Raw genomic sequence first — 19,091 nt, 5'->3', positions numbered from 1 at the left:
AATAGTAAAAGTAATGATGAATCTAATTTGATAAATTTAAGCTTGAAGAGGAAAACAATCTATGTTTAGGCAAATGATTCATAGCCTTGCACTTCCATAATGGAGTATTAATTTTGTTAATGATATTAAGGACAGTAGTATTTGCAAGATATAATGTAGAGAATTTAGATCTTTCTGTAATTATTGTTATTTGAACACTAGATGATATCAACTTCTGTTTTGATAAAGTATTCTCAGCATATGCTGTTATATATGTTTAATAAGTAGAAATTACTCTGAATTTTTTTTAAATCACTTCTATACTGCTGACCAAGTAAAATGCAACACCTTCAATATCTAGAGTCCTACATGGTGTTGCATTTTACTTGGCCAGCAGTGTATTATTCCAGTTTTTAATATTGTAGATACATTGACATTATAGCCGTTATCATTTGGTGTTCCTCCACATATTATCAATGTGTAATGAGCTATTTTGAGAATACATAAAGATTAAAAGGTTATTAATTTGGACATTTTTATAAAGACTTTAAGAATGTTCCAAAGACAATATTTATTATTGGGAATAGCAGAATAGTGAACTTTGAGTCTTCATAACTTCATAACAATAACTTGCAACTTTAAAACTCAATGGGATAAAATATCTGGTTTTAAAATTTCAGTTCTACCTTGTTACAAACAGAATAAAGAAACAGAACAAACTGAATATATATGTTTAAGACTAAATATTTAATTATTACAATAATAATTGAATATTTTTAAAGATTACAGCATTCAAGAGTGTTTATTTAGGTAAATAAAGCATCTTTTATCATTTTATCATAAATTTTAGAATTTTTATTATTATTCTGTGTAAATCCTTATTCATTATCTACTTTACAAATATGCCAAATTTGAGTGCTTGCTTGTGCAATGAAATCATTATCATTAATTCATATTCCTCTATGTCCTTATTTTCTACAATTTGTTAAATGTTTGTCTACAAGGACTGAGCTTATTAATAGAACATATTGCACTGGTGTTTTGGTTTTTGCAACTGAGGAAAAAACTTATTCAGAGAAAAGGTTTTTTTTCCTCAGTTGCAAAAACCAAAACACAGTGCAATAAGTCCTATTAATAAGCTCAGTCCTCGTAGACAAGCATTTAAGAAATCATTACCATATTTGTTTACTGGCTTTCATTGAACAAGGGTTATTTTTTTTAACCTCCACTGACCCAGAATAAAAAAAAACAAGAATGAAAAACAAAACCACTTTATTTGTAGAAGATAGTTACAGTCTTCACCTATTTTTTCACATAATTGCCTTCTCGATTCAGGCAGATGACATACCATGACACCAACTTTTGTATACACATGTCAAAGAACGTTGCCGCCAAACCATTCAGCTAACTTTTAACATTGTCAGTCAGCGGTATACAGTATGGACCTTGAAATTTGAGGAAACTCCTCACTGAGCTCAGAAATCATGAATGATGCCTTTCTCGCACCAATTGATCCACTTTGTCCACCAAATCGTCGGTCATCAAACACTTCCTCCCTTGACCACCCTCATCATGAATGTCGTCATGTCCTTGTCTGAATTTCCTGCACCATTCACACACACACATCCATAGCTCTTGAGGTTCTCACCGTACACATTACACATCCTTCGATGAATTTCACTTCCATTCTGCCCTTTAGCCTGTAGAAATCGAATTATTGCTCGTACTTCACGGTTGGCGGGAGACTAGATTGGTGTCATCATGTTTACGTGTTTACTGCTTGGCACAATGCAAAGTGGTGAGGGAATATACTAATTAGGTGTGCACCCTGTCCCTGTCTCACATACTTCCAATTTTTTTTCATTCATTAGTGGAGGTTGAGAAAGTAATCCTCGTAGAAGTAATGTAGGATATGAACTCTACTTAACATTCTTGCTGATTGTAAGAAAATTATTTTAAACTTATAAGATAAGTTACTAAATTATTTGTTGATAATAGATTATAAAACAATAAGATATTAACTTGAGTTTCTTGAGGACTATATATATATATTTCTGAAACTGGTAAATTAATGCATGACTTGTATCATGCATGTTGAACACCAATAAGTCGTCAATGTATTACACGAACAAATGCTCAAATATAAAATTGAATTGCTTTTTTTATTAACTAAACATTCTAAACTATTTTTATATATATCATTGGTTTTGTTTTTGTTTTTATTTTTATTACTAATATTGAAACCTTAGATCTACACTTACAAATTTATATATGTTCTTAAAAATTATTTTAACATGCAAATTTTATTTGTTCTTTCTACGATATAACTACATAATTAGTTGATACACTGATACAAAACAGCTATTTGTGCAAATGCTAATCTGGTATTCAAAATACAGATGCTCCTTGAATTATGATGTTTCGACATATAACATTTTTCATATACAATGGCCGGTGCAAGGAAAGCAGAAGTGTGTGAAAGCTGTTAGAATTTGAATTCAAACTGCTCTACTAATGTGTTAACGATCCTTCTTTAAACTTTGTTTTAATATATACGTGGTACAATCCAAAAGTTTGGGGACTTCAGTAATGTATAACAACAAAAGCATGTATTTGAAGTTATAGCGTATGAAATTGATTCTGTCAAACCATTCCTATGTGTTCAGGTTGGTTTCCCCATGTCACGTGAATAAACCGCAAGTGCTGTTGTTTTCTTTCGGTGATAGTTACCTTTGTTTTACGACGTAATAAAAATGGAGTTTCGAGAACAGCGCTGCAACATTAAATTTTGTCAGCGTTTAGGTAAAATACCAACGGAGACTTTAAAATTGCTAAGAAATGTGTACAGTGATTTTTACCATGGCGAAATCAAAGGTGCACAAATGGCATCAGTGTTTTAAAGAGGGCCGAGAATCCATCGCAGACGATGAATGCTCTGGCTGACCTTTGACTTCACGGAACGAGAAAAATGTTGAGTTGGTTTCTCAATGTGTTCACAAAGATTGTTGCCAAACCCTTGAAAAAATCGCTGCGGCTACTCACTTATCAAAGACTAGTTGCCAGCGTATTAATGGAAGATCTTAACATGCACCAAGCAAAGTCATGATGGAGGTGTTTTTTGATTCTCAAGGAATTGTTCATTCAGAATTTGTTCCCAAAGGCAGAACAGTAAACAAGGTGCATTATCTAGACATTTTATGTCGTTTGAGGGAATCCATTCGTCGTAAATGGCCACAGATCTGGCAAAGTGGAGACTGGTACCTTCTGCATGACAACGCACCTGCACATCGGTCCCAAATGGTCACACAGTTTCTTGCCAAAACTCAAATTAATGTGCTTCCACACCCCGCCTATTCACCGGACTTAGCCCCGTGTGATTTTTATTTGTTTCCATCAATGAAAAAGCATTTGCAGGGACACTGTTTTGTGTCATCAGATGAGGTGAGAGCAGCATTGCAGAAGGCCTTACGGGAGGTTTCAAAAAATGGCTTCCAGCAGTGCTTCCAGAAGTTGTACGAGCGCTGGCAAAAGTGTATCATTGCCCAAGGTGACTACTTTGAAGGTGGTTGTGCATCGGCAATATAAACTTTTTAAGGTAAGGAATTTTAAACCAAGTCCCCAAACTTTTGGATCGTACTACTTATATCATGTTATATCATCGTGTGTTTTACACTATATCTATTATGTCTGCAAAATGCCCCACTAGAGAGGTTGTGGCCAAAGTTCAAACATTAAACTTGTACAGCAAGCAGAAGTACACGTTTGACCTTTGAACTCCAAGGAAAACATGTTGTGCCACAAGTTCACATTGCGCATTGACTCATGGGATATTGTCGAAAAATGGCGGAAATGTTTAACAAGGACGAATGTTAACAGCAAAGGTAAATAAACAAATTAAAGTATTTATAGGATATTTAATAACACTAAATAATTATTTTTAATTAGCGTCATGTCTCCTACCGTTCGATAGGACGATAGGACTACCTCATATTTTTATTGAGGGAAGTAGTGGCTTATGTAAATTCGAAAGCAGCTTGGGAAATTATTTTTAGAAAATTTACAAACATATTATGCTGTTGATGGTAGAAGATGCTGTGAAAGAACAAACCTACTCCTACGGAATTATGATACGCTATTATGAACACAAATATATGTAAATTCTATAGGCACTTCACATCACTTACAAAAAGTTGAATAATTAAATAATTTCTGGATTAAAATCATCTGTTTCTTTACAATATTATTCATAAATGTTTAAATAATCATTATTTGAATAAAATACGTCATAATTTTAACCCCGAACACAAAGAAATGAAGAAGTTTAAGCCGAACTTCTATTCACCATGCTAGACGTAGCAAACACTGCTGTCAACCTTGTCGACTTGACTTCTGACGTTCGCGTTTTCATGATGAAAACATCAGCTGCAACTTCTCTATTGTCTCTGAATGAGAAACTTAACCCCATTGTAAGTCAAAAAGAGACCATATAAAAATGACGTTATTTTTTAATATTTACATTTTTTAAAATAACTTTTTGATTTTCTTTTAATTCATGAATCAGTTTTCTATATTTTAAACAAAATGTGAAATAATAATTCAAATTAGAAGTAGAATCGTAAGTGAAAATGTAGCAGACAAGTACGTATTGAAGTTGTGTTAATGAATGAGATTATCAAGCATGTTTTAAAATGTTCTTGGTTACAAGTTCTGAATAAAGTACACAACTTTGCAACACAACAACAAAAAACAAATTTTATTTTGCTACACACTACAATCACCAAGCACTACACTGATTCTCCACTGGACACACACCCTGGTCAGCACTGATCCACTACATCAAAAGGAATGCAAAGGTTTCCGTGGTATAGCTGGAAAAATCTCACCCTACATTCTGCAGGGATTAGATTACAAAAACACACCTGACATATGTGACAATTTCTGTTCAGTTGTGTATATATCGAACATTGAACTTAACAAAGCATTACTTAGTTTCTCCTTTCGATCTCCATCTTGAAGATGCCCAACATGATGTACATTGTAAAAATAATTTCTAGTTAGAAGGAACCAGTTTTCCAGCTTATATATTTATGATACTATGCTCAAGAAAAAATAGAACTTTATCTTCTAGCATCTGAGAAGCCTGCACAGAAAGTTTTATGAGAATCCAAGTTCTAAAACTTGGAATCTCATAATACTTCCTTTTTAGGCTAAAAATGTTGTATTTAATAATAGTGATTTTTTTTTTTTTTTTAATAATATGAAATTAATTAAAAATAACTCCAATTATGATTTTTACATTTTGTTGAAGAAAGGATGGTAAATAAATTTAATATAAAATATTTATTTAACTTGCTGTATGAGTAAATAGTTGATATATCATGACTTTACTGTTTTGTAAAAAGCAAAATGAATTTTAAGGCCGAACACACAACGAGTATATTATATAAATTAGTAAAAAATAAAATAATCTGCAATCCTTTTTTTCCTATTTGCAGCATTTGATCTATTCTAAGATTGTTAATGATAAATCTTTAATATGTTACAGTATTGATGAGAAGTTTACTTTTGGTAACTTTCGATTAATTGTTCACCTGGTATATTGAAAGTGTCAAATCATTTCTATCAACAAGATAAAGAATATGGCATAGGTTATTCCATAAATAATCAATATTATGCAAGTGCATGTTTGTGAATCTACTGTGTAAACATAGAAATTAATATTCAGTTTCAATTAAATGTTTCAATGAAGTTGTATACAAAAAGATTGACATTTTCATTTCTTCAAATTCTAAGAATTGCCATTGATTTATTTTCAACTTAAAATAACTCAAAAATAAAATAGTTATAATGTATCTCTTATATTTCGAGCAAATATGTAAATATTTATTGTCACAAGATGATGATAACTTAATTTTGTGTATGTATGTTTATTGTAGAATTGATTTTTATATTTTCTTTACTTATAATGCAAGTAGTAGTAGTAGTAGTAGTAGTAGTAGTAGCTTTTTTAACTATATAAACAACTCTATAACCTGAGTTTTTAATTGATCACAACCAGATGATCTGCCAAATTATCGGGCTATTAAGAGGCTAATTTAAAGCTCTATAATTTGGCAGATTGTCTTGTTGGGATTATTTTTTATAATTTGTCATCACATCTCTTAGATCTCTTAGCTAAAAAAGAAATTCTTGATATACAACTGTTGCTGGGTAATAAACTATTATCACTGGTTATAAATTATTGTTTTTTGTCAATTTGGTAGACAGAAGTGTCAAATGCAATAGCCATATTTTATTAATTTGTAATAACATAGAAGAATTTCAACATAGACAAGTTGAACTATATATTTATCTTGAATCCTGTGGAAATGAGAAAAAAGTTTGAGATACAAAGGTTCCTACACAGTAAATGGTTATAGGTTTGATTTCAGGCATGATATTTTATTCATACAATAGTGAATACAATAATGCCCGATTAGGTGTAAATAAAACATTTCTGACATACCTTAACAGAGATAGTTTGTCGGTAGTTTCCAACTGATAAGACGCCAGCCAAACTTGTAGCCAATAGGAGAAAAGCAGCGTTAATTGCAACTATGCATTATACTGTAAGAGATGTTTCTCGACTACAATTTATACTATCAAAATGTAGTTGTTGAGCTTTAAATTTGTAACTGCGTCAATCCATAATTTGAGACGACAATGTTTTGAGAGAAAATTATTTGAGATAAACATGGAAAATTTATTGAATTTAGGCTGAAAATGCAGGGGAAAAAAATTTTGAGATAAACAGGTTTGACTGTATATTATATTTGCTTCCATAATTACAAATGGCATTACTAAGATCAACCAACGAACAATCATCGTAATAGCAAGTTCCTTATCAATGATCGACTCCATTATTATTATAGCCGATAGTTTTTTTTTTATTTGAACCATAAAAGTTATGTAACCGTATGTTATGAACCGTAAAAGTTATCATTGTTAAAAATTTTTGTAATGAAACAGTTTATTAAAAATAATTAACACAAATGAATCAATTGAAGAATGATAAGGAGTTCAGTTAGAGTGTGAAATCTCATCCCAATGCAGAAGATAATAAGTAAAGAGGTAATTTACATTATATTATAGAAATTCTTCTATTTAACATTATATACAAAGTGAGACTCCATATGTATATAACAAACAGAATCTAAATTTCCGTCAGTGTGCGGAGAGTAATGGAAGACGTTTAGTAATGGGCAACGATACTGTCCGATCCTTTCTGCACGTGTAATTTAAACAAAACTTTACTTGTTAATATAATATTTATATTTGTAAAATTTATATTTTATTTTGTTATTTATTAATAAGTGTTAATTTTATTAAAAAAAAAAAAAAACAATAGGAAGAAATTTCAAAAATTTGTAAGTATGTTTTCTCTATTTGCTTCAAATCAGTAAATGGCAATAGCAAACCATTTTACGCAATGCTTCGCAGTGCAATATATAATTTCTGACTAATTTAGTTTTTTCAGTTATTGAAAAATAAGAAACCTACTTTGTTTTAGTAGTAGTAATAAGTATTCATTTTTGACTCGGAAATGAGTCTCCTTTCGTTTGATTTATGGCAGAATTTTCTTTACACTGGACTACTTTGCATAGTATTAGGCATCTGACTTACTTTAAAGTAGAATATCCCAAAGTTTTTGGACTACTGCCTCCCTTTTAGTGTATGCATTTCTTATAAATTATATTTTCTGTTTTGCTTGTCTCCTAAGGCCAAGACTCCACTAGCATAAAAATGGGCATAAAAACCTTTGCCGTAAAAACTTAATCGTATGACCTATTTGCGCTTGCATCTGGATTGTGGTGGAGGTCCGGCTAGCAAAGTTTTTACGCCGAAAGTACTATCGAAGTTATAAAGACAATGATTATTTTCTACGAGTTTTTTCTGTACTACAGTTACAAATGTACTAAAAATAATATCTTTACTTTCATATATTAACTTTTATTATCGTATTATTAATTAAGAAAATATACAGCACTTATAAGCTTAGCTTTTTTTATTATGTACTCCTTTAAATTGAAGGATTTTCCTTTGGCCGTCCATATCGCATGTTTTAGGCATCCATTATTATAATCGGGATACTTCTTGTCGTATATACACGAATACTTTTGGATGTTTTCGATAAATCTTTCCAGATCTGTTCTAGAGTAGCCACAAAGAAACATACACAAAAGCTCGTTTTCCACCATTTTTGCACCGTGTCACAATGACCTAGATTTTACTGACTTCTGATTGGTGGATGGTACCATTTTATGGCCATATTCGCGTTGAAAGTTGAACACTGCTCAACTCGCTTTTACGCTGGTTATATGACCTACTTGGGCGTAAAATATCAGGGTCACGTGATTAAAAGCTTTTACGGCGAGAGGTTTTATGCCTGTTTTTATGCTAGTGGAGTCTTGGCCTAACACTTCTGTTGCCCCTTGCTTTTTGGCATTCCTCAAATCTTCTGCCCTTGACAGGACGGTAGCCCCCATTTTGGAAATTGCTGCTTTAAAGGAATCGGATATTAACTGCTATTAAAAATGTTTCCAAAGTTCATTTGCTTCCTCGTCAGATTATCGATTGAAGTTTTGCTTTCTTTCCAATTATAATGTACTCATAACAAACTATCGTGTAGGATTTTTTAAAATAGACTTCAACAGCACTATGATGATAAAATTTTTTCATTTTCAAAATTTTATTAATTTGAATAAAAATAATATATAACAAATATATACCCAATAGAACATATGGTTTTAAATATAAATTTTGTAGGGTTTTTAATTGGTCTAATTGGTTCGAGTGTAATTTACTACTTAGTTGTTTGAAATGATTTTTAAAATTAACTGAAAAGATTTTGCTCGATGCCGTAGTAATCTCCTTTTTAAGTCATGCAGAAAGACTTTTTTAAAGTGCAGAAGCATAACCTGTATCATTGGGTATGTAAATTTAGTATCTAATTATAAATTTATTGTATTGTTTTAGTCAATTTATAATTTGTAAATAAGTTATAAGCATCAAATAATAGTGTTTTAGAAATTAAGAAATTTTCTTAATTATTTAGTGTAGAAGAAAGGTATGGTTTTTGATAATTTTCTCTTAGACGAACCAAAAATCCATAGAAAACCAGCATGATTACTGCATAACTTTCCTTTTTTCGTTCAAACAATTTGCTTGACGATTAAAATACTTGTTATGCCGAGCGATCAAACAAAAGTAAAATGCATGAGGAGTAGCATGGAAAGTTTGACGCGCTACAAGTTTGACTCGATGCCGGCACAAGCTGGTCGTGCATGTCGTCCTGCCTGTTCGTGCCGTCGCCGAGTGAACTCGGCATCGCCAAAACTCCTCATGCTACTTCCCGTGAGTACTCTTGTTTTTTGATGGCTCTATATAAGTGCGATTCTCTGTTATCTAACTCTAGCAATCTCTGCACGATGGTTTATTTTTCGATCACATTAATTCTGTTCCATTAACAATAACCTTTGGTCGCAATTTACTTACGACTTAAATATCGCCCGGGTGAAAATTCATGACTTGAGTCTTCTCGAATCCGTATGCTTGACGAGTGTATTGAAAATTAACAGTCTTTTTTTAATACATTAAAAGTGGTATTAATAGCATGGTTTTACATAGGAGACTGGGATCGTAACATTTAAAATTTGATCGACAGTTTCCGTTTTTCTTATGCGGTTAACCGTTTCCGTAATTTAAAAAAAGCTTGTATTTCTGCAGCTTTGGCATTGCTTGATCTTTTTATACAACACATCTGTTACTTCTGTTATGAACTTACAGCTTCTAAATAATTAAAAATTTGTTACAGTTTAACTTAAATTGTTTCTTTTTTATATAATTATTGGATGATTATTAGAGGATAGTTTGGATAAAAATGATTGATATGTCAATTTAAAATAAATATATGTTTTAGTAATAAGTTATTAATAAAAATTTTAAGCTATAGAAAAATTATTTTAGTATATTTTAAAAGTTTTTCAAATTTATTTTAATCTAAAATTCATGTTAATAAGACTGCCTCTATTATGTTTTTTATAGATGAAGTGACTATTAAAGATTTCTATAAAGAAGGTATTAAATTATAAGCAAATTCTTTAATTTTTAGGTTAAATTATTACGATACTTAAAATTTTAAATGTTAAAGAAAGATGGAACTATGTCATAGCATTTATAAAACGCGAACTCTGCGCAATGAATGGTGAAAAACGGGCAGATTGACGAGAAAATAAGTTAATTATCCGAATTGTTTTAAAAATAATTTTAAAATCTGAAGTTAAATTAACTGCTTCTTAAATGAATTAAACAAAAAATACTTCAAATAATAAACATAATAAAATAAGTCTAACATGACTAAAATGGGTCGATTATGTAGATTAGAAAAGTAATAAGTTTGGAAGTAATAACTTTTAAGTTTCAAGAGGGAGGAGTATATGAATTTTGCTCGTTCTTGAAATTAAATTGACTCCAGACCAATTTATATTATAAATTCCAGAAGTTTTGCTGTAATCTTTTTCATCTGTCTCTCATGTTCCTTATAACCCAAGAATGAATGGCAGTTCCAATACAAAAAGTGGTACTAATTCTCTATAAAGTTATATAAACACCTTTGACAGGAGTTCTGTGATAAAATACAAAAATACTCTATAATTTTTAAATTTTTAATTTATTTATTAATGCTCTTTTTGTGCATGTTATTTTATAATACCAATTCCAGTTAAAGCTGGAAAGTTGTTAATATGCTTCCAGAATGTTTGAAAAACACTAAAATTTAATGGAAGAATCTCGTAACAGTTTAATGAATTACTAATTGGACTTATTGCAAATTACTGATGATCTTAAATTGTCATTATGCTAACAAAGTTTCAATCTTTTAAGTTACGAACGTTGTTAAAGTTTTTTTTTTTTTTTAATTAATCTGTTTGAAATGAGTTTTTAGGTTGGTATACGGCAACACGACACGTGGGTGATCTGCCAAGGGAAACTCCTCCCGGGAGGTCTTTTATGGGAAACTGGCCCATATTTAGGTGTTACTAACGTGAAGAAAACCTGGAAAACTCCACAAGTCAGGCCCATCGACTAGGTGCGAACCCACCACCGTTTGGGTGTTTGGTGGTTTTATCCACTCTACCACCAGTGGGTTCATTTAAAATAAGAATGAATTAATGTAAGACATGTTTTTGTACACTTTCTGAGACAATGACAGAATAATCTTCAAGTGTTTGCTATTCAATTTGTCTTATCAACAGACACATCAGCGAATGTCTAGATCAAACGGACAATCTTCAGTCCATGGGTTAACATCAACCTATGAACATGCATAATCAGACTGTCTTCTGTAAAATATATATAATAAATGTAATATCTAGTATTTGTATTTTATTTTTCTTACTAATAAAATCATTTGTGCATGTGAATGGGTATAGATATTACAATAAACAGCATAAACTATTTTTGACAATTTTTTCATTATACAACATTTTAAGTCTTAAAAGTAACCTTACAAATTATGGAAAATTAAAAAAAAAAAAGAAAAAAATTGACCCACACATATTTAAGACATTTAAAAAGTGTCCACCTTTGGACTAGGTAAACTACAAAATGGACCAGAAGTCAGTCATCCAGGATTCTAAATGCAAATAACGTCTGTTTTCGAACTGATATTTTCTTCCTTTTGCAGATACTGGTAGATCATAATTGGAGATTTCACTATGGTGAAGAGCACTGGCAGTGAGGTCAGGAGATTGTTCTGACCTCACCATTCTTTTCGCTTCTTTGCACTTCTTTTTGGGGGTTCACCCAGATATGCATGTCTTAAATGAAATTTGATGTTTGTTGTTGCAATTTCTGGTCTGGATTAACATATCCTTTCAGAAATGCATGCGTGAACTCCGACTTTATAACATTATATGAAGGGCAAAGGAAAAAACGCAAGCTATGTTGCATTTTTTAAAATATTGAGATATATTATCTCACTGTTATGAGTGGTGGGTGAAAAGTGGGATGGTTCAATAAGGAAATTAAAAATTTCAGCAAGAAGGTTAAAAATTGGGAAAGTGTTTTAATATGAGGAATAGAGAGCAGTTAGGTAGATCTCGATTCTGTTTCATTTCATCGACGTTAAGAGTAAAGCGTTTGTGCAGATTATATTAATTATGGTGTAGTAGAACCGCAATCATCCGAGGCAAACCCATAAATTAATATACCACTTTTCGTATGTTGTAATTCACAAAAGAAGGTTTAAAAATTAATGTGTGTTACAAAATGAATTCTATTATAACGTTACAAGCAATGTCTTTCGAGAGTGGCGTGTGACAAAAACAATAATAAGGAAAAAAGGAAAAGAACTGGAACAATTGTGAAGAATGAATGTGATATCCCCTTGTTTTTTTCCTTTACCCTTATACATATCATAAGTAGAAATAATAAAACTTAAAGCCATAATCTTCATTAACAGATTACAGCAAAAATTATTTAAAGTAATTTGTTATAATCATCAGATTTTTAAATAGAATATTTATTTTTCTTATAATGGGATAAAATTTACAAATTTAATGGTGCTCAAATAATGTTTAAATATCAAAAGAATGTGTGTAAAAAAATGGTGAATAATTAAAAAAATATGTTAATACATTTAAGTACTGGATAATGACAACGCACCAATGACCATAATACTATTTAAACAAAAACTGTTTTAGTGTTACGAACGCCAAGCAACAAAGAAGAAGAAACGAAACACAATGTTTTGAATTAATATTCAATACTAGTACTTTTGTCAATATGTCAATCGTCAGGCGCCCAGAACATTTTATGGACATCAACTATCATGTCTTTAAAAATTTTAATCCGAAACTTTCATACTTTTCTTTTTTATTTAGAATTTATAATGCCATAAGACAGTTTTTGTTTAAGTAGAAGATTTATATATAAATTCTGGCATATAAAACAGAACAGTAGATTCAAAGATGATGTGTAGAGCATTGACGTTAATTGGGTAGATACAAATTCTTCTGCAAAAAAACACTTGTGTGCCAATACATACGGTAGCACATGCAAGACTAATAATGTATCTAACGTTATGGTAGAAGTTTGTTTGGATTTTCACTTAATATACAAGTGGGATTGCATTAAAAAATGTGTGTTGTGGTTTCAATATTTTTAAAATTATATTTTAAATGTATTCGTCATTAGGCACCTAATTGTGATTTTGTGTTTGAAATGTTTTAATTATTTAAAATCAGAAAATTGTCAAATGTTGGTAAAAATTTTTACTCTTACTGAAGAAATTAATAAGAAGAAAATAGTACGTAATGAAATAATTTTTCGTAAAATAATTTAAAGATAACAAACATGTTCGTCATTATTGTTCAAGCTATCCTTTTAAAATAAATTATTATAATCTTTTTAGAATTATTATTTAAATTGATATATATTTTTATTTTAGGCGAATATGCTGGAACCCAGGGTTTGGGTCTGCTGAGATTACACAGCACGTATCGTCACGATTTAAAAATATACGCTTCCGACGAAGGCAGGGTGCAGATGACAGCAGCGGCATTTGCAAAGGTAAACAAAATCAATATTTAGAAACAAAAGTGTGTTGCGTTAATGACGAAATATTTGTTTATTTGAAAATTTTTTACTTTTAACGATAAACATACCTTTTACCTACGCAGGGTCTTCTTGCTCTGGAGGGTGAATTAACACCAATTCTTGTTCAGATGGTCAAAAGTGCAAACACAAACGGTTTGCTGGACAACGATTGCGAATCTAGTAATTTTCAGAATACGTGAGTAATTATTATTCATTTATTCTTTATACAAATGATACGTGGCAATGCCCAATGAGCAAAATAAGCCACCTCCAAACCACCTTCATAACAATAAAAAAAATACCTAATTGAAATCTATAAAAATAAAAATGAAATATATAAGTTTATGTTTAAAAAAGGGAAATTACATATTTTTATTTAAAAAAAATACATATTACTGCAATAATAATTGATCTAGTTTGAATATTTAACTTACCAAAAAACTTGTTAAACAAACTGGATTGATGAAGTAAATATATTGCATCTTCAATACAGTTAGAATTTTAAATGAACAAATATTTTAAAATACAGCAGAGTCTATGTTTCACATTATGGGAAATCAGGTTATTAAGACCTGCATTATCAGACAATTTTATGCAAATTTAAACCTAGTCCTAGAAGTTGAAGAAGAAAACATATACCTTTGAATGACAAAATTTGAATTTTGTATGAGTATCAGTTACAATTTTTTTGTTGTGTTATACAAGTTTATATTATAGGGGAGTGCATTATACAGAAGTTCACTGTATAACTTGTATTAGACGTACACAACTATACAAAAATATAAAATTGAATGTGTCTGTGGTACCTAGCCTACCGGAGGTTTTGGAATGTGTCGGTACTTGGCAGGCATAAGAGCCTTCGACTCTAATAATAACTGTACCGGCTCACATCTGTAAGAAAGTTGCTCATCTCGGATAGAATAAATGACAATCCATTCAAACAAAAACTAATTTATTAATGAAGAAAACTAGTTAAACAGTATTATTTACATTTGAAAAGAATAAAAAATTTACCTTGCAAAATGAAAGTGGTGTTTGCTCCTTAAAAAACTCTGGAACAGAATAGTTCCAAAGACATTTTTCTGTTTGGACTTTTTTCCTTATTAAAACTTGGTGTGGCTTTTTCTCTCTCATTGGTACTGCCAATAGAAATCTACTTGGCAACTATATACATGTATTTGAACTGTGTGTGTGTGTACACAATGTTATAAATGTTAGTGTTGATTGCATTTCAGTGATTGTGAATGGACATTTAGAAGACTTCAAAAATTTTTTTCCATAAGTTTTCAATACTTTTACATTTTTAAGTATATAAATTAAATAGAATAAGGAATTTTTCAGTGTAACCATCTTGCACAATGTAGAGATAGGATAAATTTTGCTTTTAAATAAAATTTAATATCTAAATTGATGTAATGCTTCGCATTGGCAGATTATATCTGCCAGACTAACAAAACTTACAAGCTGCCAGCTAATAAAGGAACTGTTAAGATCTACTTACTCTAATTTTGCTAAGTAACCAAAAAGGAACAATAAAATTTTTTAGAATCAAGCAATTTGACCAAAATTTAATGGTTTCTACGTCAATTCAGCCACAAAAAGTGTTTAATGTGTACACCAAATTGGCATACACATTAAACACTTTCTGTGTAATAAAATGGTTGGATGATTTCTTCACGCTATTCAATTCAGTAATATTTTGCCGGTTGATCTTTACTGTTTCATTAATACAAAAGCCTAAAATTATATTATTGAAACAAGTAACAACTAATGACAATGTAATAGCATTATAGCAGGAACATTACAGTAATTTTTATTTTAATGGTAAAAATAATTGCATTTATACCATACCAAATTACTACATTGTAAAAAGTATTTATTTACTCAATCATTTAAAATTTTTAAAATGTTATGAATGTAATATGCTTTATTTGTTGTTAGTCTTACAGAATTATTAACAAAAATTACCATTTCTAGTGTAAAGCAGAGATTACATGATGCGATGCAAGTTGATCGAGAACTAACATTAGAAGATTATGAGAAGGTAACTTTTACATTACATTAGTTTTTTAAACTTTTTAAATATGTATTGTTCTAAGAAAATTTTTATGTCAAATTTTTTAATGTTTCTATTTAATAATAATAATAAATAATGTCATAAATACTAAAAACTACAGAAAACACATACTCAAAGATACAACACTCACAAATGACACATGCAGAAAATGTCACATCATGCCAGAAACTATACAACACATCAATTCTGGTTGCAAGCTCTTGGCATAAACAGATTATTTACATAGACATAATCAAGTAGCAAACATAATACACCAAGAGCTTGCAAAGAAACACAAATTAATAGACATCCACAAACCATACTACAAATACATTCCACAGTATTGGAAAACAACACACACAAAATGTACTAAGACATAGCCATAATCACAGATAAAACAATATACCACAATAGACCAGACATCACGCTTGTTGACAAACACAATAAAATCACATGCATTATAGACAAATCCATTCCAAACACTCACAATGTACAAAACACATGCACTGAAAAAAATCAAGTACACAGAACTCGCCCAGGAAATTAGACATCTGTGGTGGATGGATAGGGTGCTTATTGTACCTTCACTATCTGCTCTACAGGTGTCATACCACACACACTACACAAAAGCCTGGGCACATTACAATTGAATACAAACACATACATCACACTACAGAAGGCCACTATATTGTTAGGAAATTCCTGAATACAGACACACACTGATACACTTTTTTAATTTTTGTTTTTGGTTACTGTGTCTTGACTTTGGTCCAGCATAGTGCACATAGTATACAGCCACCAGTGTTAACCGAGTATATATCACATAACCCAACATAATAATAATAATTGCCTTTTACAGATATATCAACTTAAGACTTGATGCAGAATTAACAAATTCCTTCAATTGGAGAACACCTGATGTTGACAAAATCCAAAACTTCTGTTACAAAAGATTCATCTCACTCCATGAGGCTCTTGCAGAATAAATAACATATACTATAAAGCAGCCACATGCTGCACCCAGTTTCATCACACAAGGAATCAACTTTCTAAAATCAAAATCAAATAATACAACAGATCTCTCTCAATACGGGACCTATCATATGCCTCTCTACATTGTACAAAATATAACATCTGCATTACAAACAAAATATATGCACACAGAGATGCATACAATGTTCTTACAGAGCAGCAAAAGGGCTATTGCCAATACCACATGGGATGTAAAGAGCAGCAACTCTTGATTGACACACAAACAAAAACAAACATTTTCAAACTCCATCTGAGTTCTTTATCAGGTTTTGTAACAATTACCAGATGTAGTTTGAAAATGTTTGTTTTTGTTTGTTTTGTTTATGTGCACACCATAATAGGTTCAGAGTATGTGATTAATTATTTATACCAACATAACCAGATAGCTAAAATAATTCATCAGTATGTAACAAAGAAATATTTACTAGCCACCACAAAAACACCATATTATAAGTATATTTCATATATTCCATAAACTATCATTGAGAACACAACATACAAACTGTTTTGACAGAGCAATTGTGCAGATAAAATGATTTGTTGCAATAGACCAGATATTATCCTCATTGACAAAGTACAAAGTACACAAAACTACCTGTATCATTGACATCACTATGCCAAATAGCTATAGAGAAAAAATAAGTAAATATACTGAACCCTCTCAAGAAGTAAAACATCTGTAGAAAGCAAATAAAGTCCATACCATACCAATAGTTCTCTTTGCCACAGAAGTTGTCCCAGGTTCATTATATAAAAGTCCAAATACAATAGACATTCACTCAAATTTATATAGAACTTACCATATAATTGATATAATTGTTCATTTTTCTCCATTTGGTCAACAGTTCTTAATTTGTCTCGACGTACATTCGTTATTATCCCATCATCATGTTCTTTATTCTGATAAGTTTATGTATCTTATGAATACCCAATCATCTTTTATGTTAATTTCTCTTCCACAATAACTTAATCATCCATTAATGAGATATGTTTCATTTACCTCCAGGTTGCAAACTCAAGAAACCTGATGATACTGTTGTTTTGTGATGGGCTGTCACATTTTAAATAATTTATTATAATAATTATATTTAATTAAAAACTAAAAAAAATCTTTAACAATATTTATAAAATATTTTTATTAGGTGCTTTCTCATTTTAAATATTCACTCGTACTTCAGTCTTCTCTCTCAAAATATTTTTGTCGTGAAATTTTAATTTCTGCAAAATTTTTATATTTTGGCAGATGTTTTTGGATCACATGGGTACTTTTTTAAACTTATGCAATTGAAAATCGGTTTTGTACAATTAAATTTTCAAATATTTATAGAATTACTGTGTATAGAACTGTGAGTTTGACTTGCAGGATTGAAAATAAACCCAAGTGATATAAAAATGGTTGCTAAAATAAAAAAAAAACTTTAGTCAAATGAAGTATTTTTTTTTAAACTCAAATACACTGTACTTTTTTTTATTAATTTCTGAATTATTAAGATAATTATGTAAGAAAGTTTATTTACATTATTAATTAATTTGTAGATTATTAAATTATTACTTGATGTATTTGTAGAAAATTTAAGCATTTTTAATTGAAAAATGTGATAAATTGAATTCTTGTACTGAAAATAATTTAAAGCTTTTTATTTCAGTTAAATCCCACTCAGGCTCGTTCAATACAGAATGCTTTAGCATTTATAAAAAATCCAGTTAAAGCATGCGAACACATCTACGAACTCGTTCAAATGTTAAATCATCTAATTAAAAAGAAGAAAGAGGATCCTAAAGTACAGGGTAATTAATCAAACTTTACTAAACATTGTCAGATTACCTTTTGGACTATGTTAAAGTAACTTTTAGTTAACAAATGGTAGAAAAAAAATATATATGATAGTTATACAAATAAATATTTGAAAAAATAAAACAATTAAAGCCAGTATAAATAATGTGTCCTACAAATTATAATAAAAATACATGTTTAGTATTTATATTATTTGTTTAGAGTCACCATTATATCACGGCGAAACGTGGGACTTGATGCAGCGTCGCTGGGCAAAATTAGAAAAGGATTTTAAATTGAAAAATGAAAAATTTGACATTAGCAAGATTCCAGATATATACGATTGCATTAAATATGACCTACAACACAACCAGCATACTTTGCAGTTTACACATTCAGAAGAATTATATATATATGCAAAAGCTTTAGCAGATATTGTCATTCCTCAGGTATTATAATCTTAATTTTTTAATTTAAGTCGTAATTTTTATGCTTTGTTTTTAATCAAAAGTAAATATTTATTGTAATGAAGGGAAGTAGTTTTACATTCAAAGAAAAAATAATCTTTTAGTACACATACTTTNAAAAATATATTATAGTTATACAAATAATATT

General features: G+C 30.2%; 1 protein-coding gene across 1 annotated transcript in view; it reads left to right on the top strand.

Annotated features, from left to right (window-relative positions):
• LOC111636491 (inositol hexakisphosphate and diphosphoinositol-pentakisphosphate kinase-like) overlaps nucleotides 1–18,934 on the top strand; it is a 32,328-nt gene extending 13,394 nt beyond the window's left edge. The window contains exons 2-7 of the mRNA XM_023381755.1: nucleotides 10,063–10,095; nucleotides 13,466–13,587; nucleotides 13,698–13,810; nucleotides 15,592–15,658; nucleotides 18,349–18,490; nucleotides 18,699–18,934. Coding sequence (XP_023237523.1) covers nucleotides 10,063–10,095; nucleotides 13,466–13,587; nucleotides 13,698–13,810; nucleotides 15,592–15,658; nucleotides 18,349–18,490; nucleotides 18,699–18,934 — 713 coding nt within the window. The remainder of the gene's footprint in view (nucleotides 1–10,062; nucleotides 10,096–13,465; nucleotides 13,588–13,697; nucleotides 13,811–15,591; nucleotides 15,659–18,348; nucleotides 18,491–18,698) is intronic.
• The last annotated feature ends 157 nt before the right edge of the window (nucleotides 18,935–19,091 follow it).

Source organism: Centruroides sculpturatus, unplaced genomic scaffold (assembly GCF_000671375.1).
Source record: "Centruroides sculpturatus isolate CEXI.00-Female unplaced genomic scaffold, Cexi_2.0 scaffold1108, whole genome shotgun sequence".
Lineage (NCBI taxonomy): Eukaryota > Metazoa > Arthropoda > Arachnida > Scorpiones > Buthidae > Centruroides > Centruroides sculpturatus.
The sequence above is the reverse complement of the archived record's forward strand: the minus strand, read 5'-3'. Positions and strand labels throughout refer to the sequence as shown.